Source organism: Tiliqua scincoides, chromosome 1 (genome assembly GCF_035046505.1).
Source record: "Tiliqua scincoides isolate rTilSci1 chromosome 1, rTilSci1.hap2, whole genome shotgun sequence".
Taxonomy (NCBI): Eukaryota; Metazoa; Chordata; class Lepidosauria; order Squamata; family Scincidae; genus Tiliqua; species Tiliqua scincoides.
The window spans coordinates 57,512,989-57,539,462 of record NC_089821.1 but is presented as its reverse complement, the minus strand read 5'-3'; the positions used below and the strand labels follow the sequence as shown (position 1 = coordinate 57,539,462).

General features: G+C 42.9%; 1 protein-coding gene across 1 annotated transcript in view; it reads left to right on the top strand.

Moving 5' to 3' along the window:
- The first annotated feature begins 4,539 nt into the window (after positions 1-4,539).
- Positions 4,540-26,474, top strand: part of MUC5AC (mucin 5AC, oligomeric mucus/gel-forming) — a 66,518-nt gene continuing 44,583 nt past the window's right edge. The window contains exons 1-16 of the mRNA XM_066619489.1: positions 4,540-4,612; positions 9,560-9,679; positions 14,048-14,098; positions 14,515-14,776; positions 15,551-15,665; positions 16,820-16,910; positions 18,186-18,295; positions 18,499-18,715; positions 18,852-18,977; positions 20,203-20,320; positions 21,368-21,506; positions 21,692-21,802; positions 22,699-22,768; positions 24,076-24,213; positions 24,318-24,482; positions 25,727-25,821. Of these exons, the coding sequence (XP_066475586.1) occupies positions 4,540-4,612; positions 9,560-9,679; positions 14,048-14,098; positions 14,515-14,776; positions 15,551-15,665; positions 16,820-16,910; positions 18,186-18,295; positions 18,499-18,715; positions 18,852-18,977; positions 20,203-20,320; positions 21,368-21,506; positions 21,692-21,802; positions 22,699-22,768; positions 24,076-24,213; positions 24,318-24,482; positions 25,727-25,821 (2,001 nt within the window). The remainder of the gene's footprint in view (positions 4,613-9,559; positions 9,680-14,047; positions 14,099-14,514; positions 14,777-15,550; positions 15,666-16,819; positions 16,911-18,185; positions 18,296-18,498; positions 18,716-18,851; positions 18,978-20,202; positions 20,321-21,367; positions 21,507-21,691; positions 21,803-22,698; positions 22,769-24,075; positions 24,214-24,317; positions 24,483-25,726; positions 25,822-26,474) is intronic.

The following is a 26,474-nucleotide window of genomic DNA, read 5'->3' as shown; positions in this document are numbered from 1 at the left end:
AGCAAAACTGTAGAAGGGACCTGCCTTGGCTGGATCCTATGCTCTATGTTGGACTCGGAAACCTGACACAGAACTTCTCAAGTTTAGCTGGTGCAGGCTCAACTAGCCCCTTTGGAGGGCTGGGGCTTTACACAGGGTAAGAGGACAAATGTCCCCTTCCTTTGAGAAGAACTCTAGGGGCCTCAGGGCTACTGTAGCCAGCAGCACCACGGAGCTTAGCTTTGGGCTGCTGGTTACCTCCCAACATTGATCTGTTTTGTACACCAAAGGCAATGTATGCTGCCTAACAGTTCCTTGCTGCCCAGTCCTATCCCCCACCATGGCGCCAATTCAGCCATGCTGATGGAGCATGCATTGTATTCAGTGGTGGTGGTGGGGGCAGTAGGATTGAGGAAAATATGTTTTACTGAATCCCGGGTAGTCTGCTTGATCACTTATAGATCTCCTCACATATGCTCAGGGAGGAAAAAATGGACGTAGCAGCTTAAGAAAGAGAGGATAAGATCTGGGGTAAACTGGTGCTGCACCGAACCCTTTTTTTGTGGTGCAGTGTCGCAGCTGCATCATGACACCATCTCTGGATACATGACAATAACATCACACCCCCTCACCAAATTTCCAGGTTGCCAAATTCTGTGGAGCTGCATGGCTTGGAGCTACATGGCTGCAGAGTTTACTGGGAACAGTGGTCATAACCTGGCTCAGCCTCCTAGGAGAAGCTCCTCCCATCATCTTCTGCCATCTTGGGGAAGTGGCAGCAGCAGGACTCAATTACACAGCAGGCTCCAATCTACTATACTGGTGAGTACTGTACAGTTAACACATCTACACTAAAAGAGTGTTGTAATGGCTTCCTATAGTACTGTTTCTGTTTTATAGCAGTCTGTTTTCCAGGAACATATGCGCAGCATAATTGGAGGAATTACAGTTGTTGATCAGGCGTGTGACAATTGATGGCAGAGATGCATTGTGCTTTAGTAGAAAGTATGGGGAAGCAGGAGGTAAGTGTGAAGTCATTGCTGAATTATTTGCAAGCATCATGAAAACTTTTTTTGCTTGAGTTTTTTTCCCCCCTTGCATCAGGTTGAGAAAGGATTCCAGATTATCTAAAATGGTGTTTGAGTTATTTAACAATAAACTTGTCAGCAACTGTTACCCTGCACATGCCCAATCTTGTCTGGTCTCGGAAGCTAAGCAGGGTCAGGCCTGGTTAGTACTTGGGTGGGAGACCGCCTGGGAATACCGGGTGCTGTAAGCTTATACCATAGTCTTTCGAGACTGAAGGTTGCCAACCATGTAAATGCAAATCTCCCAAGAATTACATATCTAAAAATGCAATTCCCAAGAATTCATATCTAAAAATGTAAATCTAAAATGTATAAAATGTTATTTCAAGTTTCTCCTTGAAACCACTGGAAGCCTTATAGCCCAATTGTAGAGGTCAGTACTACATTGCCATAGGATCCAGTTTAAGAACTGTATCCACAAAAGATGGCATGGCACTGCTGACAGGATGTGACTCCTGAGCTTCTTGTATCTTTGTACCACAACAGTGCCCTCTCCCATGCCTATTGTTGACATCCTGTGCGTTGTTATGGGCCCCGTGAGCAATCAGAGCAGGTGTTTGCTGGGTACAAAGACACTCTCCGGTTGCACTAGTTCCTATCACTACTTCCAACACTGCTGCTTAAATTGGTCCTCAGAATCAAGGTTATTACATGACATGTGTTTACATGGAATAAAGGGACTGGACTAGATGGAAGGACATTATTCAACACCTCTTAAAATCAATTTAAAAAAAATTGTGCACTGTCTCCCTGTGTCTCAGAACACCTCCTGGATTTGAACAGAAGGCACTTCCAGTCACATCTGGGAGGTCCTCTAAGGCCCTTGAGCTGTGGGCTCGGCATCCATTGAAACTTGGATCCGTGAATGGTGATCCTGCAGATAAGGAGGGCTCACTTGTATTAGCAAGCAGCCTCTTCCTATTGAAGTGATTCAATCAGGGAAAAACTTGGCCACAATTCTAAGCAAAGTGAGAGCCCATAATGATTCCTGTAGTGTATGCAGTGCATATTATCCTGCTTTGTAGGTGTGTCTGTAGCTGACAGATAAATGCTTAAGAGCCCAATCCTGAGCTCAGCACGCTGGCTTACCACCGTCGTGCACTGTCGCAAGGCACGTTTGTGGGCCCTAGCACCGGACGGGCGCCTGAGCTCCACCGCTTGGCAGTTGCACGGACCACCAAGCAGCAGAGAGGTAAGTGTGGGGGGAGGCAGCGTTACAGGTAGATGGGAGGTGGGGAGGAGGTGTGCCAGGGGAGGGAGCTGGGAGGGAGGGAGCAAAGCTCCACCAGATCCAAAGTCTTCGCATTGGGCTCACCACCTGACACGGAGACATTTGATTCACTGCTAACCTTTTGGTTGGCGGTGAATTGAGTAGCCCCATTGCGGAGCTACTCCGTTTTCTGGGGGGAAGGGGATGAAAGTCCCCTTCTCCCAAGGAGCTGCCACTGGATTAGGCTGTAAGTGTGTCTTATGTTAAAGTGAACAGTCAGCTGAAATCACTAGCATGACTTGCATAAAAGCATTTGGTTGGGATTTTTTTTCTTTTTGTTTACTAAATTAGTAGTTATATGGAGGTTATGCTGTTATAATTCACCATCTTTCCACTAATTAAGAAATATAACTACATTGTGAAGGCAACGTCTGGACCAAGGCGTCTGTGAGTCTTCACAGAACATACTGTAAAAACCCTACTGAAAAATGGTTTAGACTAGTCCGCCTATGTAAACCACCTTGAATGCTATAAAAAAAAACCCACAGGAAAAGATGTTTGTATGTACATATGTATGTATTTTCATTGAATTCATGAAGTTGTATGTGGCAAGGCTGGACTCTTTCAGTCTGATATGTTGTGTAACCAAAAACCAAACAATGGATTTTCCCAGAGCTGAGCCCAGAATGTGATTGATAGCCTCCACTCCACTGCGCTATTCTTATGTACAATGCATATTTATTATACCACATATTGAGTACAAGGGAAACACCACCGTCTCTATAGTCTTGAAGAGAGCAAGATGGGTGGGGTTTATTTCCCACCAACTTCTCCCAGTTCAAACAAATTCACCAAGCATAAACAAATCCCATTGAGGAAAAGTGTATCTTGCAGGACTAGGATCTGTTCTGCACATTTTTATGCATCAACAAGTCAACTAAGAGGGAAAGGTAATAGTTCTTTAAGTAAAAGCACTGGCCCCCTTACAAAAATGCTCACTGTCCAGCTTTTGCATTGTTCCTGATACAATGGGACCTTCTTAAGTGAATTCCTGTAAAAGAACAGAACTGATAAAATATTTTTGTTCTGCAACATGGAAAAGGGCTCATACAAATTTTATGTGGAAAGAAAAGGTGAGGTGAGACCCTGTGCCTTTCTGCAGGTGCTATGTGGCTTAACTATTTCTCTAGCTAACTATTTCCGGGAAGATACTTCTATCTGCTTGGCAGTAGCACAGATCCACCAGCTGTAACCAAACAGCATATATTCCCTGGGGAGAACATGAGTGTGAAGTTGCAGGATTGAGGAGTTGGCAGTTCAGCTGCCATCCATATGGACACATTATTCCAGCGTGGGCCTGTTGACAGGAACAAGTGACAAGCTGCTTCGTATCTGACTTTTACCACAATAGGAATCACAAAAGCACAAAGCAGGCCTTTATCCAGCTGTGGAAAAGGCCACCTTATGCGATGTCCTGCCAACGAAACCTCAACTGTTCCCCTCCCTGTGTACCTTTCACCATCCTCTAAAAACTATGTGTTTTTTCTTCTTCTGTGATATTCATTGATTTATACGGATTTTCACTTTGACAGGTGTTGTTTCTGTTGTGAAATAACTGATCCTTGTATTCTACTTTTTGATTTATATAGTGCATTTCAGCGTGTCCCTTTTAGCACTTGGGATGAGCTGGAAAGTGCAACTCAGAAATTTTATGCATAAATAAGTTTAGTCTGTTTCTGTATCTGTAAGAAGTGTAGGAATCAGTTATCATGATTGTTATCATGATCTCTTTCTTTCCAAGCAACCAGCACGAAGTAACTTCTGAAAAGATGTGAGTCACAAACATGCAATATCCTATTCCACATCCTGGAACAAAAAAATATTTTCTTAAAGCATAATATCATTCATTATAAATCAACAGGATTTCTCTCCTTGAAGATCTTTGAATGACATCTGCTGAGACTCTGCAAAAACAATTAAAGAAAATTAGCCAGGGGGAAGGATGTTCCTCATTGTTGGTTCCTCATTAAAAAAAAAAGGTCTTTTAAAAATGATACTCCTCCCCAAATGCAAATATACTTGGCCAGCCCCATCATCTATTTACCTGTGCACCTGCTAAAATCTCTGAAGCTCCACCTCTCAAGAAACTTGTTAAACAATCTGGGAACTAAGCCAAGCACTCTAGCTATATAAAAGCCATCAAAAGACAGGTTTCTCTCCAGAAGCCTGCCATTCGGTACATGGTGCCGAAATCCAGCCAAGATGGGGACAGGCAGGAGGGCATGGATACCAGTATGGATACCCATTCTAGTAATCGCCTTAACACACTACAAAGGTAGGAAACTTTCCACAATTTGATTTCCTATATGGACAGCTATTGCCCGACTCCTCCAAGGTCTGAAAGATTTTAATGGTTTTGTTTGCTTTGCCTCATTAAATCTAATCAGGACTTTAAACATACTTGCTCTGTGCTTTGCTATCACCATTTCCCCATTCTAATGTCAATGTGTTCAAGTTTTATTACCCTACTACCTAGTCAAAAGTAGTAGTTTGATGGATCAAAACACCAAATTACTGGAGCAGCTTCAATATAAAAAAGCATACAAAAACCAGTTCCAGCTTTTTTGTTTGGATTTTTGTTTTCTACAGTAGGTGAGGTTTCTAAAATTGTGAAAAATGACAAACCTAACAGGTTAATAGAACAAATAAAAGATTAGAATAGTGTCGATTCCTTATAAGTTTGAATTGCTGTGCCTTTTCAAGCTAATGGCAGTGCTCACATTGACTTCAGTAAAGAACTGGAATTCCACCTCGTGAAACGATCAGCCATACAAGTAGGGGCACCAGAATAGGAATTTGACTGATTTTTTTCAAAATTAATATCAAAATTTTCTTCCAAAGTAAACTCAAGTAGACTCAAAGTAGCTTGCAACACACTGGAGTAATTAAAAATCAGTGCAAATCATATAACAACAAAGAACACAATTGAGCATCACTAACCTTCAATGAAATTGAGAAGTTCTAAAATAAGGGACGCCCATTAAAATGGAGCAAAGATGTTAGGGGAAAAGGAAACAACACTTTGAAATAATGACAGCTCTTAAAAGAATGCATCTGTGGCAAGCATATATGAAAATTCTTCCTTTCCCCATTGGGAGTCCTTGTATAGATCCATTTTAAGAGGCTTAGTAGTATCAAATCCATTCAAGTTGATTTGCCAGAGCTTAGAGATGAAAGTTTCAGGTGTTGAAATGGCACAAAACCAGCTATTAAAAGAACAGACAAACCTCAGAGCCAATTACTCCTCAGCAACAAATCCATAAGTGTTGCGCTTGTGTAAATAACCTTTCATTCATCCTTTCACATGCTAAAGAATTGCAAATCCATATTGAACTGGATGATTTCCACCCACAAAGGCAGTCTATTTTGATAAGTACATCAGTAGATGTGATGCATAGGAGTTTCCCACAGAATGCTATGTGGAATGCACTCTGTTGCTATCACTGCAAATCTGCCTTAATTAAGATACCATCTCCTGCCATTTATACTGGGGAAATGCCATCATTCAGTGCAGCTATTTCAGAGTGCATTGTACGTGCTTTTTGTTAAGTTTGCATATAATATGAAGTAACACAGCCTCTCCCCAAAAGGTATGAGGGCAGTGCTCACAGTTTGATTTATTAACTCCCCCAAAAGCTTTGCTATTGCAAGTGTATGAACAAACAGGTTTCCATTTTTAAACTTTCAGTTTACTGGCAATTTACTTCCATCAGATCTTTGTAAAATCTAACTGCTAGATTCAACTCCCAGCAAAGCTTCCTTCTGTTGGCTTGGGGTGATTGTTGATAGGTGGCTTGATGAAAATCTCAAATCAGAGCATAACAACAGTGAAAAAGGCAAATATCTGAATAACTAGAAGAGGTACAAAAAAGGGCCAGTCAAAATTTGCAGAAAGTTGACACAGCTTCTCTACAGTGGAAGGCCAAAGCATTTGGGGCTTTTTAATTTAGGAAAAGGGTTAGACAGAGGTTTAGAAAATTTTGAATGGTGTTCGGACAAGGGGCAAGAGAGAGAGAGAGAGAGAGTATATTCAAGACAGGCACAAAATAAAATGTTTCACAGACCACCTTTAATTTATGGCATTTGCTGCCACAAGTTTACTTTAAGTTACTGTGTTTTTAATTGAGTTTTCTGAGCTGCCTCAGGGCTGAAAGGCAAAGATATACATTTCAGAGTTGAAAAATCAATAAATAACATGAAGTGGTGGTTGCTGCATTTGATGGTTTTAAAAAACAATTATTGAAATTCATGGAGGAGAGGCTTATCAAATATCTGTCAGTCATGATAGCTAAATGGGACACCTATAGTTTGAGGCAGTCTCACTATGGGTAGGAATCACTGGGCAGCTAACAATGAAGGAAAGCCCTGTTGGTGGGTTCTGGCTAAGAAGGAAGATGCTGAACTTGCCTGATCCAGATTGTTCTTATTTTCTTGACTGCACTGAGTTCTTCCAAGTCAAGAACTTGCAGGATACATAAATCTTCATATCTCAAAAACTGACTTTTCTTATTTAATTTGTAGTTATTACCCTGCAAATTAGCAGGTTGTTACTGCAACTATGTTTGTTGAAATTATACCCTGAGGGCCAGTTTATACTAATCTAGAAATCCTGTGTATATATGATGTATATGTATACATGTATATGTGATGATGTATGTGTGTATGATTTCCATGATATTTTCACATTAGAGAAAAGGTTGCAGAGATCAAAGAACTATTGGACACCATGTGGATGGTCCGTCCAAGACTTCCTGATGCCTAAGACAGCATGATAAATGCTGCCTCCCCACCCAATGATGTGCCAGCCTCTGTTCCTCCCACCCTTCAATGCTCTAGCTCAGTACTTCCCTCCCTCCTCATTTCCTCTTCCTCTCTGTCCCCTTCTTCCTTTTCCAGTTGGAAGGAAAAGGAGGAAGAGCAGTGGAAGTCAGAGTTTGGGGGCAGAGATGGGCACCCTTCACCAATCTGCTGGCTGAGACGACTGTCCAGTTGGCCTCGTGGAAGGACCAGCCCTGAATATATGTGTGTGGCTATTTATTCACACCTATACCACAGACAGTGAGGAACCGCACAAATGTACCTGTAGCCCCACCACATGTATAATATTTCTGGATCTGAGACAGGGTCAACTAAAAGAGTTAGAAAACCAGTGTTACAAGCTGGGAAGAAGCTATTGCACAACATTTACACTAAATAACTTGTGGCCATTAGAACTTGAAAGGTTATACCATCCCTGCTATTCCAGCTGCATTGGTGGCCCTTATATTTCCAAGCTCAAATCAAAGTGCTGATTTTGTCCTATAAACAACCTGGGTCTCAGATTCTTGAAGAACCATCTCTCTCCATATGAGTCTGCTGATGGGTCCCTTTTAGGGAGAAGGGTGGGATACAAATAAAGTTTATTATTATGCTATGAGGTCATCTTGGGAGACCCTGTTGCAGGTGCCATCAGTCTTGGAGGTGATGGCACCTGCAACAGGTGGTAACTTGTGACAGGACCACCTCTGTTGTGGCTCCCAGTTTGTGGATCCCATATGAGATCCCATATGGGCAGGAGGTCTGGTCTAGAGGGTAGAGCCTCCATTTGCCTGAAGATTAACATCCACAAGGTCGCCAGTTTGAGGCCACCGGCACCGTGCGACCTTGAAGCAGCTGGCAAGCTGCAGCTGAGCTGTTCCATCTGCTCGGAGCGTGGGAGGATGGAGGCCAGAATGTTAAACCAGATCGGAGTGTATCACCTTGAATGTGGTGGTTCTTGAAAGAGAGAACCTTCTTTCAATTTGTAAAAATCCCTGCGTGGATTTAATAAGCCTGCCTGTGTAAACTGCCTTGAATAAAGTCTTGAATAAAGACCAAGAAAGGTGGTATATAAATACTGTATATTATTATTATTATTATTATATTATCAGGACCACCCCCTTGTTGTTAGGGATTCTTAAAACCTTTCTTTTTCTACAAGCCTTTAGCTCTTTGCTTTTTAATCCAAAACTTGGTCTTATTTGGTTGTGTCTGGCAGCTTATCTGTCTTTTTATCTTATGATTTTTCTCAGTTTTTAGCTAGTTGTCAATTTGCTTGTTTAAGTGTTAATTTGTTTTGTATTTTATTACTTTTAAATTGGGTGTGAGCTGCCTTTGGAGTTCTTATTCAGAAAGAGGGATAGGGTGCCAATTTTTTTAAAAACAAATAACTGGAAAGATCTCTGGTAGAAGTTCAGCAAAACAGCTCTGGCTGCAGAATTGCACGTAAGAGTTGTTATCTCTCCTCTTTTATAGATGACAAGTGAAACAATTTGTTTAGGTGTGTCTTGAAAGAAATGGGATAAATGTTTCAAGGAAGTTGTTTGCTGCTTTCCATCCTATATTTTAAATCAGTGTTCTTCAACATTTTTTGAGTTACAAAATCAATCAATCAATCAATCAATCAATCAATCAATCAATCAATCAATCAATCAATCAAGAAAGAAAGAAAGAAAGAAAGAAAGAAAGAAAGAAAGAAAGACTGAGTAGCCCACTGTCAATTCCATCCCCCTCCCCAGACCGTTTCTGCTCACTCCCACCCCCATTACAACCCACCACCTGCCCTGAAATGCCCTCCTAGCACTGTTTACTGTAACCAAATATTCTTGCTAGAAAGAACAGAAAAAAGTTACCATGAAGCCTGGCACTAGTGAAAACTGTTTCAGCACAATTGCTAAGAATCTGGGCAGAACCGGAGCACAATTTCCTGGTACCTGAAGGGGTACATCAGATACCTCCCTCTTTACTGGTGGTGCTCTACAGCACAATCCTAAGCAGGTCTACTCAAAAGTAAGCCCCATTCTGTTCAATGGGGGTTGCTCCCAGCGAAAGTGTGCATAGGATTGTAGCCCTACTCCAGTGGTCTTCAACCTTTTTCATTCCCATAAGTTGCCACGACCCCACAACTGAGGCTTTGTGACCTCATTGGGATCTTGGCCCCAAGTTTAAAGAATACTGTTTTAAATGGATATTTTATTGCTTTTCTATGACTTCATGTGCTCTTCTCAGCTACCTTGAACCAACTGACTTTTGTGACTTGCCTCAGATACTGTTTAGTGAATAGACGAAATAAAACTATTTCATTTAATGTTAACAGAAGAATTAGCTTTGGCGCAGTGTTTTAACCATTTAGTAATTCACAGAATTGTTACAAATGCAGCCCACAGCTGTTGTTACTGGCTTACTCTTTCCATTGTTGCTACAGTCCAAGCCAAATTTAATGACCAGCAATCCCAGTATCAAGACTATCAGTATGACCAGCAGTATGATGACCAGCAGTCATATTACGACTATCAGTCTGTGCAGCAGACACATGACAGTAGGTGTTTTTAACTTCCTTTTGATGGGGGCGGATGGGAATGGGGAAGGGGAGGGTTGCAGTTCCTCAGGTTTCAACCATTCAGGCTCGAAGAGGCACAACATATGCTTTCTGTTTATTTCATTGTTTCAAATCCGAGTCACAGTACAAGATAATGGTATATTTAGATCTGTCTACATTTTAGTGAATTTAAACGTGCAAATGAGCTATGGACATTTTTCCTGCCCTCCCTCCCTGGGTGCAATCCAGAGAAAGTTAAGCATGCTGATATTCCTCAGGTTGTTCTCTTTAGATAATGAATGAAATACTATTTGAATGCAATAAAGGCATGCATTTTTACTAGCCCAGTAAAGATTATCTAGCAAAATGCTGGAGCAAGTCCTAGCCTTTCTCTGCTAAAGTTTAAAGTGTGTTACCTCGTCTACTAGGAGGAAGGGATAAGTTCCCTAATCCTGGAACTTATCCCTTCCTCCATATACTCAGCAAGAGTCTTCATAGCAAAAGCCTACACGTGTCTTCCAAGGAGTCAGCCCCACTAAATCCAATGATTTATATGTATACGACTACAGCCTGTCAGTCCCTTTCATGCTCCTTATGTTGTTTCCTTCTCACCATACCCAATGATCAATATACTACTCCCACTCCTCTTATATAATTGCAGAGTATCAGTCTCCTCTTAGGATCCCATTCCTATTTTGTTTTACGTTTCTTACAGCTGCTATATTGTCTTCTCTCATTTCCCTGCCCCTCCTGGGCAGCCCAATCCTAAGGAAGGCGCTGCCACCTGGTATAGTGGCACCAAAATGGTGACTGCTGTATGCAGTGGCCCTGCTGGAACTACCAGAGGTCTCCTCGAGATAAGGAGACTTTTGTACCCTTCCCCTGAGTAAGGGTGCAGGGGTCACAATGGGTCTTTTCCAGTCTGCATCAGCTATTTTGCCAGTGCAGACTGGTGGAGCTCCGTGTCAGGCTTTTCAGCCTGACGTAGAGCATAGGATCTGGTGAAGCAGGCTCCACTGGTCCCACTCTCCTCCTGCCCCAGTCTGGCGCTGGCCTAGTGCTGCACTCCTTGCTCTCCCAGTGCTGTAAATGCACTTTACGACACGTTTACAGCACCCTGCACTGGCTCTGGGAGTGTATAGGATTGGGCCCTTAATCTCCCAATAAGTATTTGTAGAACCCCAGATAGAGGAGGGTGGCAAGTTTGCACAATCTTCCAGAGTTGAACACAGTTTATGAGACAAGGCAGGTCAGTGAGGATAGTGGGCATTGGCACAGCCCTTCAGATTCAGCAGGGCATCAACTCTCAGTGAGTGTCCCACAGTGGGCAGAGTAGTCATGCGAGACAAAGTAGATGACAGGAGGTGGAGCAACAGCAGCAGTGGGCAGAGGGAGGCAGTTTCTAGCACCCCAGAGGCAACAGGGACAGTGGCATCACTAGGGAGTGCAGGGAGTGTGAGCTGCACCAGATGACATGCACGAGGCGGGGTGACATGCACTAGTGACCAAAATTGCTAAAATCAGTTTGTAGGAATAATGCCATCATGCTATATACCATTCGATGTTTAATTTACAGTGGAATGCAATGAAAAAAACCAGAGATCTCAATTCCATCAAAAGTAATGGCCAAAAAGCCAGAAAACAAAAACACAACTGTCTTAACAAAAAAGTACATTTCCCTAATTCAAAACGGACCAATGAGACTGATTGTTCGAAGAGCCAGTGAGATGTTATTATGACACAGCATGGAACTAATAAGGTGTTAGCAAGGTGACACCCTCTGGAAGGGGGGTGACATCACTAGTGACCAAAATCATTAAAATTGCAATTTGTAGGAATAATGCTATCATGTTATATACCATTTGATGCGTAATTTACAGCAGAATACAATAAAAAAACCACGTTGAAATATCTGTGTTCTGTCAAATGGTATAGCCAAAAAACCATCAGGACGGGGCAATGGTACATCACTATGCCCACCACCTGGGTCATTGATCTGCCACTGCATGGGAGGAGGTCCATCATGGGGTGGCGCGCTGGCATCCTGCACCAGGTGACACAAACCTTAATGATACCACTGAGCAGGGCTTCAGTTTGCTGACTGTGCCCCTGTGCACAGAAGAAAGACAGATCCATTGGTGGCTTGCAGGCACAAGTCTGGTAGAATATGGAAAAGGACAAGGGGAGGGAACCAGAATTTGGCAGAAGGAGTTGGGAGCAAAGCAAGAGGATATCTGGATGGGAGTTGCACTGTTCGTCCCGAACTTAGCAATCCTATCTTGCGCTGGAACAGGCAAGCCAAGAGGTTTGCGCTGTATCAGGTGCAGGATAGTTGCCCAAAGTGGCTCAGCCAGAAGTATGGGGAAACTCTTTCCCTTACCTCTGGGTAAGCCACTGCAACCCCTATGGGTCCCCTCGGACTTGCGCCACCTCCTGAGGTGGCAGAAGTCAGAGGAGAGCAGAGCGGCTTGAAGCTGCTCAGGAATGGGTGTTGGGATCTGGCATAAAAGCCAGATCCCAGCAAGGGACTTGTGACAGCCTAACATGCAGTTAGGATTGCGCTGCACATTTCATTCAGTTGTAGCTAATATTCACTAATTTACAGAAGAAAACTGAAAAATTTACAGAAGAAAACATATAGGATTGCAGGCATAGTTACAGTATTAACCAAAATAGTCTGTACATCCTTATGAGCAACATCTGCAACTTTCTGTTTTAAGATGGAAGTTGAGCTTCACAAACATCTACATTGATTAAATATTTAGAGTGATAAGAATAGATTCTTAGATAGCAGACATCAATGAAATTCTGTGTATTTTGAGATTATGTTCTTTTTCATTGGCTAAGGAGCATGCAAACACATACAGACACACCATGCAGATATCTAATTTAGAACTATATTTGCACAGTACAGACATTCAAATACACTTTGTGAGTAAAGGAGTACAAACAAATGGCACACCCAAGATAGTGGGGAGTATAACACCTCACTTTCTGCCTTATGTTCTAACTATATTCTCCCAAAAGGAGTGGGGAAATTTCAGTAATCCTATGGTTGCGCTTTTTTTTTTTTTTTAATTATGAAGAGTCCTTTAAATAACACTTACACTGTATATGCAAACAGTCAGCAAGGTGGAATAGTGTATATTCAGTACATGCTTAACTTTCTTTGACTAACTGATGGCCCAGTCCTAAGGGCATGCTGCTCCACTGGAACTTGTGTTCCAGTAGCACAGCTTGCTTTATGGTAGTGGTCGAAGGTAATGTGCTGTTTGGCACAGCCAGGCCACTACTGCAAGTGGCAAGCAGCCACACACTGCCAGCCTGCTGAGGAGTCCCAGCGCCGGTAAGTTGGTGCTGGGGGGAGGGCAAGGGTGGGTGGAATGGGGCAGGGAGAGGGAGAAACGAAGCAGAGACTGGAGAGGAGAGGGGTGTATCTAGGCTGGAAAGGATATCGGCGGCAGTGGCATCAGCAGCACATTTGGTGCCACAAATATCTTATTCCCCTTCCCAGCATCAATCCATCTTTCTGGGTCTACTCAGACTTGAGCCAGCAAAATCACTGGTGCAGGTCTGAATATACCAATTTGAGTAGTGGAGGCTTACCCCTGGGCAAGGGAACAGTCGTCCCCTTACCCAGTAAAGATCTCCAGGACAGCCCCCCCCCCCCCGCAGTATGTGGAGCATGCTCCCATGGTGCAGCTGCATCAGTGAGGGGAGGTAGATAGGCTCGGGCTGTTAAAGGAATAGATATTGGCTGCTAGACTGCAGTACCTACTTGAATTTGATTAACTAGCATATCTCTGTCTGTTCTTATTTTAAATAAAGGGAACACCTGTTGAAGCCTATTGTGTAGAATAGGTGATATGCCATTTATTGTAGAAAGGGTAGTAATTTTTCCTGCTGTCAATATAAATAGCATTTCCTTCCACCATAGTGGCATTCAGGGTGTTCCCAGGCAGTCGCCCTTCCTAGAACAGATCAGACCTAGACTTGCTTCGTTTCAGCAAGGTGCCTTCAGCAAGGTGCCTTCAGACCATGCCCTGGAAAAGTGAAAGGCGCTTGTCTTTTAAAAATTAAAATAATGGTTGTGGGGCCATGGTGCATGGAGAAAGGATATTTAACCCTATCCCTCCATGTGGTTTTTTCAACAAACATCCCTGCCCACTATTAATCCCAGGAGCAAATCTGCTATTGGCATCTTCGTAAAAATCACAGTCCTGAATGTGAAAAAAGAAACACAGCACTGTTTAAGCTCTACAGGTGTCTTAGCATTTGAATTTTAGCTGATTCTCTCTTCCTTGTTATTATAGAAATATTTGTACCAGTAAAAATGATATTTCTTTCCCTCAGTTACCACTTCACCTCCTAAAGTCTCACATGTGACCATCATCCCACCAGTGAGAACTACTTTGACTGTCAAACGTAAGTTGCCAAAGGCTCCGATTCACACATTTTAGACTGCAATCTTCAAATAATTTACTCAAGTAGTGTTCTGTTCCCTTCAGTGGAACTTTAGCAACTATTGTCCAAAAAAAGAGGGTTGGGAACTACAGTCAGAAACTTTGTGGAATATTCATTAGAAACTGAAAAATCAGAAGGAAGCAATGCAATCAGTGGGCATAGAGTTGAATGCATAAGCACAGGATCATGGTCAAATAAAGGAATGTTACTGGGCCAAATTGAGGCTGTGATTCTTGGATGGACAGATGGATGGACTGTGTCTCATCAGAGAGAGAGAGAGAGAGAGAGAGAGAGAGAGAGAGAGAGAGAGAGAGAGAGAGAGAGAGGATGGATTTTGGGCTTTTAGTAGATCCTTACATGTTGCTTTGGATTCACAGCTGGAAATCCTGCTCACAGTGGGCAAGTGTGTAGCACATGGGGCAATTTCCACTTCAGTACCTTTGACGGGGACATCTATTATTTCCCTGGGCTTTGCAACTATGTACTTGCATCCCACTGCAAATCTGCCTATGAAGACTTCAACATCCAAATAAGACGCTCTGTAGTTCAGAATGCTACCATTATCAGCCATATTGCCCTGAAACTTGATGGAACTGACATAGAACTGACTCCAAACTCCATTATTGTCACTGGGGAACAGTAAGTCCAACCACTGTTTTTAACTATCTCATTTCACTTGTTTCATATCAGCAGTCTCTAAATAAGCATGGTACAAATTAAACAGGTTTTGCAAATGAGATATTGAATGAATAGTCTTCTTAATTGTGGCTTGTGGATAGTACTTCACATGTTTTACCAAGAGGCATAGATCTGCTGATAATGACATGATGCCATACAACATTTTAGTCTTTGGAAGCTGAGACTGCAATCCAAACTGGGCACTCAGCTAGCACAAGTCCCTTGCGTCAGCCTGGGAGGATTGCAACAGTGCCATAAAGCATGTTTGTACCTCTTCAGACATCCTGTGGAGACCGAATCCAGCCTCCGCACCAACAGAGATAGATGAGTCTGTGCTGGCTAAGCTCAGCTGGTGTAGCAGTCTGGGGAAGCATGGGGAGGGTGGTGAGGAAATGTTCCAGAGTGGGTGACAGGTGGGTGGGGAGCAGGGTGTGTGGCAAGGATCCAGCACTTGTACTGGATTCTATCCCTGTCTCTGGGCAACTCGGGCAGTCCTGGGTTGCTTGGATCTGTGCCACCCCTTTAGCCCCTTTGGGGCTGCTGCAGCTCTCCCCAGGGTAATTCCCCTTGCCTCTTACCTCAGGCTGAACCACAGCCAGCCCCAAACTCGCACTAGATACAGTGCAGGCCTACTAGCCTGCCTGTTCCAGTGCAATTTAGGATTGCGCTGCCCATCAGATATTTGTGACTTATATTTTGTCATGTCCACCTTCAATTAATTTGCTTTCCCTGCAGTGTTCAGCTGCCTTACAGCCACTCAGGAATCTTGGCTGAGAGAAGCAGTGGGTACTTGAAAATCTCTACCAAGTTGGGTGTGATGTTGATGTGGAACCAAGAGGATGGGCTTCTGGTAAGAATACATTCCAGGTGTTGCACAGAACTCATTTGTATTTGGAAATTTTGGCTAGATCTTATGTGACAGAGCTGAGGACCAAAGTTGAGGACCATTTTTTACTGTGATGCTTTCAACTATGATCCCTTTCTCAAATGTCTGCTATCACCAAATTCCCCACCTGATTCAAACAGCTATTATTTCCAAATCGTATTTACAGGGGTTGAATAAAATTCTACTATGATATCAGCAGTCACTGTATACCACATTTAATTCAAGTGTTTATGGCTTTCAAAAGGTATTGTAGTGGAAATGGAACAGCAACTGGACAAAAGAAAAAGACTACAAAATAGTTGCTCTAACTCCTAGGAGATGGTACCAGTTGAAAGTTGGGTGGCACATACCAGGAAAAGGGCATGGCATGAATTCTTTGTTGGCATCCATAACATAGCAAATGCATAATTATTTCAAGTAATTGCAATTTAGATTTTATTATATTTATTTGGGTTTGAAATTAAAGACAAGTTTATCTTAAAAAATAAGAAATTCTCTTATTATTCCCTTATTATGCCCTACCCCAAACCACCCATGGCCTACCCATAGACTACTCCACCACCAGCTTACCTAGGTCAGTGTGATTGGGCTCCGTGGCAGCAGTCACACTGAGCTAATGACAAGCACCCAGCAGCTGTGCTCCATTTCCGATGGTGCCACTGCATTTATAAATAGTGGAAGGTGACTTGGATAGGATGGGCTGTTAATATGATTAGTGCTTTGTTTTTTTGTTAGTTCCATTTCACTCATGCATTCCTGTTTTTGAAAACTATGCCATGACATCAAGTGACATGACTTCCTGGTAGTAGGAACAAATTAAAATTAGAACATTCTTGTCCATTGGTTCCATGAGCACATGGGTCATTTGTCTGGTTTGGTCAGGCAAATTTCCCATTGGAATTTCAGGCTCAGAGAAGAACTCAAATCTACCATTAGAAATTAGCTCAATTTAATAGTTATAAACATGGTTGTAAATATTTGCTTCACCTCTGTAAGTGAAGCAATCTTCACCTCTATCAATCTCATTCAAAGTCTGAAATCAACATGGATTTTCACTTGTAATAATTAATGCCCTGGATGTTCACTGTAGTTACATGCTGCTTTTTCTATTGTTATAGCTGGAGCTGAGTGAGAAGTATGTTAATCAGACCTGTGGTCTTTGTGGGGACTTCAATGGCATCCCAACGTACAATGAATTTGTGACAAACAGTAAGTGTGAAAACACTAAAACAAAACTGGCACTTCAGGCTTTATTGCTTTTGAAAGTGGGATACTTAGCTAATTTGTAAAGAGATGTTTACTTTGGCTAACACTCTGTATAAGGACTCTAGTAGTACTTTTTAAGGATCAGGGCTGGTCTGTTGACCTAATCTCTTTAGAGTATTGGTAGCTTGAGGAGGCTTTTCTTTTCTTTGTTTTTTTCACAAAGTTTTAACTCATCATGCAACAAACCTTCCCAAACATTGGATTTTATTTTTGCCAAATATGTTGAGGTCTCCCAGCTTTGAGTGGGGGCTGGAGTTTGTGCCAGTTTACTTCAGGATGAGCTGCCTGGCAGCATCACTTAAACTAGGCCTTGCCTCCCTGGCTTGGGTCACATTGGAGCACTACTCCCAGACCAGGGGAAGTAGAGAGGCTTCAGAGAGGTAAATGGATAACTATGACTCTCCAAAGGAGACTCATTAATAGGCCTCAGGTGCGTATTGCACCCACCCAATCCTGCAGTAGCAAAGAGGAAAAAAAGCTATATCCCAAGGCTGTGGTGAAGGGGAGCAGTGCTTGATCTGCATTAGACCCTTACTAAGACCACTTTCCTCATAGAGGACCTACAGCCCAATCCTAACAGTGGCGCTGCTGCTGCATGCAGCGGTACCAAATGGTGACCACTGTATGAGCAGCCACATTAGTTCTACCAGAGGCCTCATTGGGGGAAGGGGTCTTTCATCCTTTTCCCCTGAGTAAAGGCACAGGAGCTGCAATGGGTCTACTTCAGTACTGTGTTGGCTAGTTTGCCACTGGAGAGCTCAATGTTGGGCTTTTCACCCCAACGTGAAGGATCGGATCCGGCAGAGCAGGGCTCCCGGAACACCTCCCCTCCCACCCAGAAAAGCCACACTGCTGCCCTGTAGTGCACCTAACTGCTGGCTTTCCCCTAGTGTTGACCTCCCTTGCTCTCCCAGTGCCCTAAACATGTTTTGCAGCACATTTATGGCACCCAGTGCCAGTGCTGGAGTTCAGTGCTGGTGCTGGGAGAGGATAGGATTGGGCTGCTAAACAGCACTTGGGCTGCATTCCACCTTCTGGGAATTGATGCACTCTCTTTCTCCACCTGCCAAACTTATCTATTGTAAAGCTAATAAAGTGTGACTTGTTTCACCCTAGATTTACGTGTTTGCCTTCTCTGCTCCCATCTGTGTCTGCTTTGTGTACAAACCATTATTAGGATAACCATTTGGAAAAGACATTATGTAATGCTTTTTGCAGACATCAAGCTGAATCCTGTGCAATTTGGAAACATGCAGAAGATGGATGGACCCACAGAACAATGCCAAGATCCTGCCCCTTCAGCAGTCAGCAATTGCAGCCATGAGCTTGTAAGGATTTTTGTTTTTGTACCTTTGTCTTTGTTTTAAGTGAAACCTATTCTTTTCTTCCCCCCCCCTTCTTTCTTCAGAGAATGCGGAAGAAAATAGACAATGAACTCTTGGAAATAAATGCTAAATTGAATACCATGAATCAAAATCTTTTGTTCAATAGTTAACCAGCCCATTGTCTTACACTGATTTTCTCCTTGCAGACTACTATCTGCCAGACCGTACTTACTAGTGAAGCTTTTATTGGCTGCAACTCACTGGTTGGGGTGCAGGATTACATTGATGCTTGCACACAAGACTTGTGCCAATGCGAGGAGTCTATGACTGAATTCTGCATTTGTAACACCTTTGCTGAATACTCACGGCAATGTGCCCATGCTGGTGGGCAGCCACTTGAATGGAGAACTGCAGATCTTTGTGGTAAGTATCTCTGAAAGGGACTTCCGCTTAGAGGGCAATGACATGCACTAACACTGATCACACTCTCTGTAAACCCTTCCCATCTCAAGAAAAGAACATTATAGAGTCACATCTCAAAATGTATTTCTACTTTCAGCCAAGTCATGTCCTTACAACATGCAGCATCAAGAATGTGGCTCTCCATGTGCTGACACTTGTACCAATCCTGAAAGGTCCCAGCTCTGTGAAGAGCACTGTACAGATGGCTGCTTCTGTCCCCCAGGTAAATCAACATCCTTGTCCTTTGGTTGCACCCACCTGCTTGAGAGTGACTAAAATTGCCTTCCATAAAGCAGACAGCTTCCTTGGCTGCAGTTTTAAACAGGATGGACTGATACCACTGATACCACAAACTTTCACTGAGGTCTAGTGTTCTGAGAGGGAGAAACTGTGACTTTTCCGTAGCATCTGACTGGCCAGTGTTAAAAATGCTCTGCTTGCTGAATCCATTCCATTCCGTTCCATAACCTTTATTGGCATTAAAACAATAAATTATAATACAATAGCAGTAACTAGCACAATGGCTGTGTTGCCAAAAGGAAGATTCGCAGCAACAGGCTAAAAAAAAAAAAAAAGAGGGGAAACAGAGAAAGGTATAAAATCAAGGTATAGGTTTTAACTTGGAAACTGCAGAGAGAAATTCTGCTACAGCATTGGTAGTGGCTACAGAGCAGTCACTCAAGAAAACAAATAAGGGATCAGTAAAAGTACCAAAAGGAGAAGAAAACAAGGGATACAAGTGTATTTCTCAAAGAGACTGATGGGCCAGGCAACAAAGTAATATACGTATGAGCCACTGTGTCCGGTTCTAGAGAACAAAAAGGGCATAGACTGCAGTCAGGCGGGATATGGGAAAATCTGCCGGAGTGAACGGCTGAGGGAAAGATATTAAATCTCGCGAGCATAAACGCTCTCCTTTTAATAGGGTTAATCAGCATGCAGAAATAATTAAAAGGACGACCAAGTGAGGGAAGGAGGCCAAAAAACTGAGAACAGGTGGGGTTGAGAATGGAAGAGAGTTGGTTGAATTCAAGTTCCCAAAGCTTGGATTTAATAATTGAGTGAGCTCTGTGGAGGTTAATGTCAGCAATGCTTGCTGAATCTATGGCCTGATCTGGCATGGTCCAGAATTCTTATGGCCTTAAAACAAAGCAAAGCAAAATCAGAAAAAAACACACACACCCTGCTCCCTGTTGCTTTCATACCATGCTTCAGATGTTTTAATATATCTCTCAAAACTGTGCTTTCTTGCATTGGTAACAAGGCAGAATCCTAGCCAGAGAGATGAACAATGCAGCCATGGCTATTATTTCTCTCTTTGGGAGACTCAATGTGGCTTACACTATCAAATAGAACATCATTTAAAAATATTGTGTACTGCACTTAGATCTTGGAAATAAAACTGACACAAAGTAGTAACTTAACATCCTCATAACTTCCTCTTTCAGGCACTGTGTTTGATGACATTAACAACTCAGGCTGCATCCCTCTTAAGGACTGTCACTGTACTTACAAGGGGGAAACCTACACTCCTGGAGCTTCTTTTGCATCACAGTGCACTTCATGGTAAACAGTCCACATGTTCATACCAGGGTTCTTGCAGAGTAATGTTGCTCTTCTTTTTTGTGCATTATTTAGCGAGGTGAATGCCTGAGAACGTGGTGGACATAATTTTTAAAGCCAAATATGTCACGTCAGTGAAAATGCAATGCGGTTGTGCTTAATTGCTTTAACCCAATCATGATACAATGAATCTTAGGGGTCAAAGTAGATGTGATCTGTACAGAGGTCCTTTTTTCTGAAATGAAAGTTGTGGCTAGGAGGGAGCAATAAATAGGGGCCAAACTGCTGTGGGGACAAAGTCCTACCCCTGCCACAGTTTGGCTGCATTTTATTGTTCTCCCTGTTGTTATCATCTTACTGGACCACATCACGCTTTCTAGTGCAGCGTTTCCCAAACTCCTACAAGGGAGCTGGGAGCACTGTAAGTTGTTGTGATAGAGGGGGAAGGCAGCAACGCAATCCCCAGGATTGTGCTGCTGTCAGGGTGGGAGAGGAATTTTTAACCTACCTGCAGCCAGTGCTGCAGTCCTGGGGGGTCCAGGGGATGCAGGGAGCCCTCTGCAAGCCTTCCTATGCCTGCAAAACTGTGTAAAAAAAAGGGGGGGGGAAACACGAACTTGCAATGTTCATGAAGAAACTAGAAGTGCCCGTTTTTTCCTTTTCTTTCACACGTTTGCAGTGCACTTTTGTTTGACACTTTTGCAGTCCCACACTCCCTGGACCCACAAGGACTGCAGTGCTGGCTGCATTGAGGTTAAAAAGAAAACTCCTCCCATCCCCCTGCAGCTGCATGATCCTGGGCATCGTGTTGCTGTCTTCTCCCCTCCCCGTCCCTTAAAGGGGCGGGAGCGAATGCTTCCCTGTCACGACCCTCCTGTTTGGGAACCACTGGTCTAATGTGACTCATCTTTCACTTTGAAGGGAAAGACACAATGCAAACATTTTAAATAAAGAAATTATGAAAGAACAATTTACTTGTTGGGCTGTTTTTTATTGTTTTGTTCCCTTATGTTTATGGCTTCCTGATTAACTTTTCTGTCTTTTCTTCAGTACATGTACTGGTGGCCAGTGGACCTGTGTTAACCTTCCATGCCCTGGAATCTGCTCTATTGAAGGAGGCTCCCACATTTCAACATTTGATGAAAAACAATATTCCTTCTTTGGAGACTGTAGCTACGTCTTGACTAAGGTAATCAAAACAGAATCTTAATTCAGGAACTGGAAGGGTGTGGAGTTCATTATAAGAAGCTATCCTGGTTTTGCAAAGAAGTGTAGGATATAGTCATTTTTAATCAGCAATCCAATTAACCCAAAAGCAGTGCGCTAACAAAAGTGACATACAGGCAATGTAATCCTTTGTTTCTTCATTTCCAGCTCTGTGATAGCAGTGCCTTCACAGTTCTGGGAGAAATCCGGAAGTGTGGTTTGACAGACACCGAGACATGCTTGAAAGGCATTGCCATCAGCATTGGTGGAGGACAAACAGTAAGTAGGGGGGGGGGAAAGAGTCCAAAGGCTTATTGCGTATGTAGATTACACATTGATTTGTCTTCACTCTGCAGAGTAGGAAGTAGGATCAATCTTATAAAAAGAACTGAAATGCTCTCAACTGATCTCAAATACTGTACCTAACTGTGAAGTTGCACTAGACATTTGCAGCCAAAAATTGGCTTGCCAGGTCCAGTCAACCCATGAGATTCAGCCCACTCACCCTGCCGCAGTCTCCATACCTTCTTGGCCCTCATTTTTAGGGTTTCAGGTCACCATCCTTCAGTGAGAGTAGAAGCTCTAACTTCTGGAATTCCCCTTGTGAGAATCTCTTAAAGGCACCTTTAGCATATAGACAGGCTTTATATCCCACACTCCACCCTGGCCCGCATCCTCAGTCCCTCCACATTTCGCTTCTTCCTTGATTCATTTGTTGCACATTATACTGTTATTTCCTTACTTCCCTATTTCCTCTTCCCTTTTCCTCAAGCCTCCTCCTTCTTCACATAATCTGGTGTCAGAGGTTTCACTACCACAAGTAAATAAAATATAGATTCATTTACAATTGGTATGTGAAGACTGTGGGCCCAATCCTATACAATTTTCCAGGGCCGGTGCAGCAGGTGCCAGTGGGGCGTGTACTGTATCCTTTGGTGGGAAGGCAGACACAGAGGCCTCCTCAAGGTAAGGGAACATTTGTTCCCTTACCTCAGGGCTGCATTGCAGCTGCACCGGTGCTGGAAAGAAGGATAGGATTGGGCCCTAAGGCAAAAGGGGTAAAACAAGCACATACTTCATATTGTGGGTAATGGAAATCAGTGTAGTTATGAGTTTTAAAGCAGCTACTTTTAACAATGCCTGTCATCATGATCTTGCCTTTTTTCTGCTTCCAGATAATTCTGATCAAGCCTACTGGGGTTGTCTTTGTGAATACGATCCTCACCCAGTTGCCCATCTCAGCAGGTGAGTTATCCTTTTTCAGATAACCTATGACATTCTTCATTCTTTGCTTTCCTAACCCATTATTGTACTCAGTCTTAAAAACTACATTCTTTTTAAGATATTTACTCTGGTCCACATACAATGTAAATGACTGTTCTCTTCAAAAAGTTGTAGAAAAATATTTACTGCAGAGATCTAGGTTGCTAACTGCTCAATCCTTTCTATCCCCATCCATGCTGCTGGAAATAGTGTTCTGGCAGTGCAGCATGGTTTGTAGCTTTGCAAAACACAATGCGCTCTCACACACTACTGGGCTGTTGTCTTAAATGACAAGTGGTGTCAGCCACACATCAGTAGCTTGTCTGGCTCTCGTAATTTGAAGCAGGGGGTGGGCAGGGAGGCTAATGGAAGGCATGTCAGTGGCCGGGAGGAGGTGGTTTTCTATTGCCAAGTTTCCACCAATATCCAATGTCCCCTGCCTGGACTTCTCATGCCTCCTTGGGTCCACTCAGACTTCTGCCAGCCAAACAGCTGGTTCAGATCAGATCCAAGTAGATTCATAGGGCAACAGGGGAGCTGCCTACTGGCGTCTAGCCTAGACACCTTTAAAAGGGGATTGGACAAGTTTCTGGAGGAAAAATCCATTGGTACAAGCCATGATGTATATGCGCAACCTCCTGATTTTAGAAATGGGTTATGTCAGAATGCCAGATGCAAGGGAGGGCACCAGGATGAGGTCTCTTGTTATCTGGTGTGCTCCCTGGGGCATTTGGTGGGCTGCTGTGAGATACAGGAAGCTGGACTAGATGGGCCTATGGCCTGATCCAGTGGGGCTGTTCTTATGAGCTTATCTAGAAGGAAGGGAATAAAAATGCCCTTATTTCAAGGAGGCTTTCTGATCCTCCCCACTACCACCGTCACAGGATATGATCCACACCTCCATGGCTGCATTCGTGCAAGTGGCAGAGAATAGGATTGTGGCATTTAGTTACATGATCAACCAGGCTTCCCAAATACAATACAAGATAGGGACTTACAGTCCAATCCTAACTATGATTGGTCCAATGCATGGAGGGTTTTACGACAGCAGTGTTCCACTGTCATAACATGGCCAGCGTTGGTGCGCTGCGCGTGCCACCAATAGCCATTTTGCAAGTGCTGCTGCAAATATAAAATATATTTGGTATAAGCAACAATTATTCATTGAATGCATGCAAAGTGTAAATTAAATGCATTGACCCGTCATCGATTTCAGACAAATTATTGTTGACATCTGATGGAACGTTTTAAAACAGTTCAGACCGATTAATTATATTCTATTTTTTCAGCCAATATCACCATGTTCAGGCCTTCATCATTCTTCATCATTGCACAAACGAATTTTGGGCTCCAGTTAGTGATCCAGCTTGTACCTATCATGCAACTCTTCGTGCACTTGGAGCCAACCCACAAAGGGCTGACCTGCGGTAAGCGAGTTAATGAATCACTCTTAATGCATGCAGGAAAAAAGTTAACTGAAATGGCTGAAGCATAGTATGAACAACTTAAAATTCTCTTGGTTTTGTGTCAGGTCTCTGTGGCAACTTCAATAGTGTCCAGGCAGATGACTTCAAAACCATCAGTGGAGTGGTAGAAGGAACCTCAGCTGCTTTTGCTAATACCTGGAAAACACAGGCTGATTGCCCTAATGTCAAAAACATATTTGAGAACCCCTGCACTCTTAGCATTGAAAATGGTATGTACTTTGCCAAACACATTTTGATTCAGAATAATATGTGCATTGAAGAAAATATCTAGAATCTGGATAACACTGACAAACACCCTGTAAAAGAAAACCTTTCACATTTGATTATAAAAATAAGTAGGAATCTAGAAAGACTTTGAAATATTGCCCTGCATGATTGAAATTGGGAATGTCCAGATCTGGTAAGTGCATAAAGGTCTTCTAGACTAAGGAAGAAGGCAAGCATATTCTGCAAGAAGGCAGCATCTTCTATAGCCTGGAGAATCCGTTCAGAACATTGTACATAATCTAGACCAGGAGTGCCGAAACCCCAGCCTGGGGGCCATTTGTGGCCCTTGGAGACCTCCAATCTGGCCTGCAGGGAGCCCCCAGTCTCCAGTGAGCCTCTGGATCTCTGAAGACTTGATGGAGCCCATACTGGCCTGACCAAACAGCATGAGGCCGACTGTTCAACCTCTTGCATGAGCTGCGGGCCAAGAGCTCCTTTCATTGCTTGCTGTTTCATGTCCATGAAGCAGCAGTGGCAGCAAAGGAAAGGCCGGCCTTGCTTTGTGCAAGGCCTTTTATAGGCCTTGAGCTATTGCGAGACCTTCATTCACTCATATAAAGTTCTAACTCTAATATATTCATTTATGTAAATTTATTCCAAATTTAAACTGTGAATTAAATTTAAATGTAAATTCTTTTTTTCCTGGGCCTTGACACAGTGTCAGAGAGATAATGTGGCCCACCTGCCAAACTATAATGAATGAGAAAAACAGAACATAAGAAAACAATACATTCCAGCAGTTCACATATGATGACTTAAAGCAAATGGCTTGAGCAAGGAGCATAACTCTATGATCCAGAGGGGCGGCAAAAAGATAACAATGCCTGCTGGTTTTAAGGATAAGAAATGCCCTACATGAATGCTTTTTGATGTTACTGTGAATGTGCACACATGTGGAAAATATTACACCAGAACTAAGGATAGCTGTATTTGGAGGGAACTGGACTTTCACTTGAATGTCTGGAATGGTGTGCTGGAATTTGTTTTAGATTCTCAGATACCCAGTTCTGTAAGTGAACTTGACAGGATCTGGCAGATGTTGGTATAGTCAAAAGTGAGTGCCTTGAGTTTCTGTTAGGATGGTGAAATACCACTGAATTCATCAGGATTATTTCAAAATGTATCTCAGAGAAAAACCGAGTCTAAAAGGAAAGACATACAATACCATTGACTTCTGTATTCACAGAAAAATATGCTCAGCACTGGTGTGGACTGCTGACAGACATCAATGGACCTTTCCAGAAGTGCCACTCTGTCGTCAATCCAGCTGTTTACCACACGGTACTTGTTCAGCTCTCTTTCTCCTTCCAATAAGAATCTGAGAAATAACTGCTAGCAGAGAAAAATAACTTATAAACTGGATGAGGTGCTTTCATATCTGAATTTGCCTCCTGCCAAGCTCCCAGATATCATTCATGTTCATTAGTAATCCCCATATCATGTAATGCAACATATACGTGTCTTGCTCCACTAGTAAATACAAATATCTCCTCATTCCACTCTGCATGCCTGGCAACTTTTGTTGACTGACTTTTGACCAGGAAGATAACAATCAAATGCTAGTTTGAAATATCTTTTTGTCAGTTCCTTGCAAAAACATTGTGTGATTTTAACCATTAATTCCTGGGTAATGTTTGACAGCTTCCTCTCTCCCTGCTAATTTAAACTAACTAGTAAAATGCAAATGATTAAATTATATTATTTAAAGATGCAAGCATAGATATGGGGAGAAGGTCATTCTTCAGGGGGTCAAGCATATGCTTTGCATAAGGAAGCTCCCAGATTCAATCCCTGGCATCTCCAGGTATGGCTGGGAAAGACCTCTGTCTAAGACCTGGAGAACTACTGTCAGTCAGTATCAATGGTACTAAGCCAGATGGGCCAATGGTCTGTGTCACTATAAGGCAGCTTCCTATGTTTCTGTAAACCTCAAG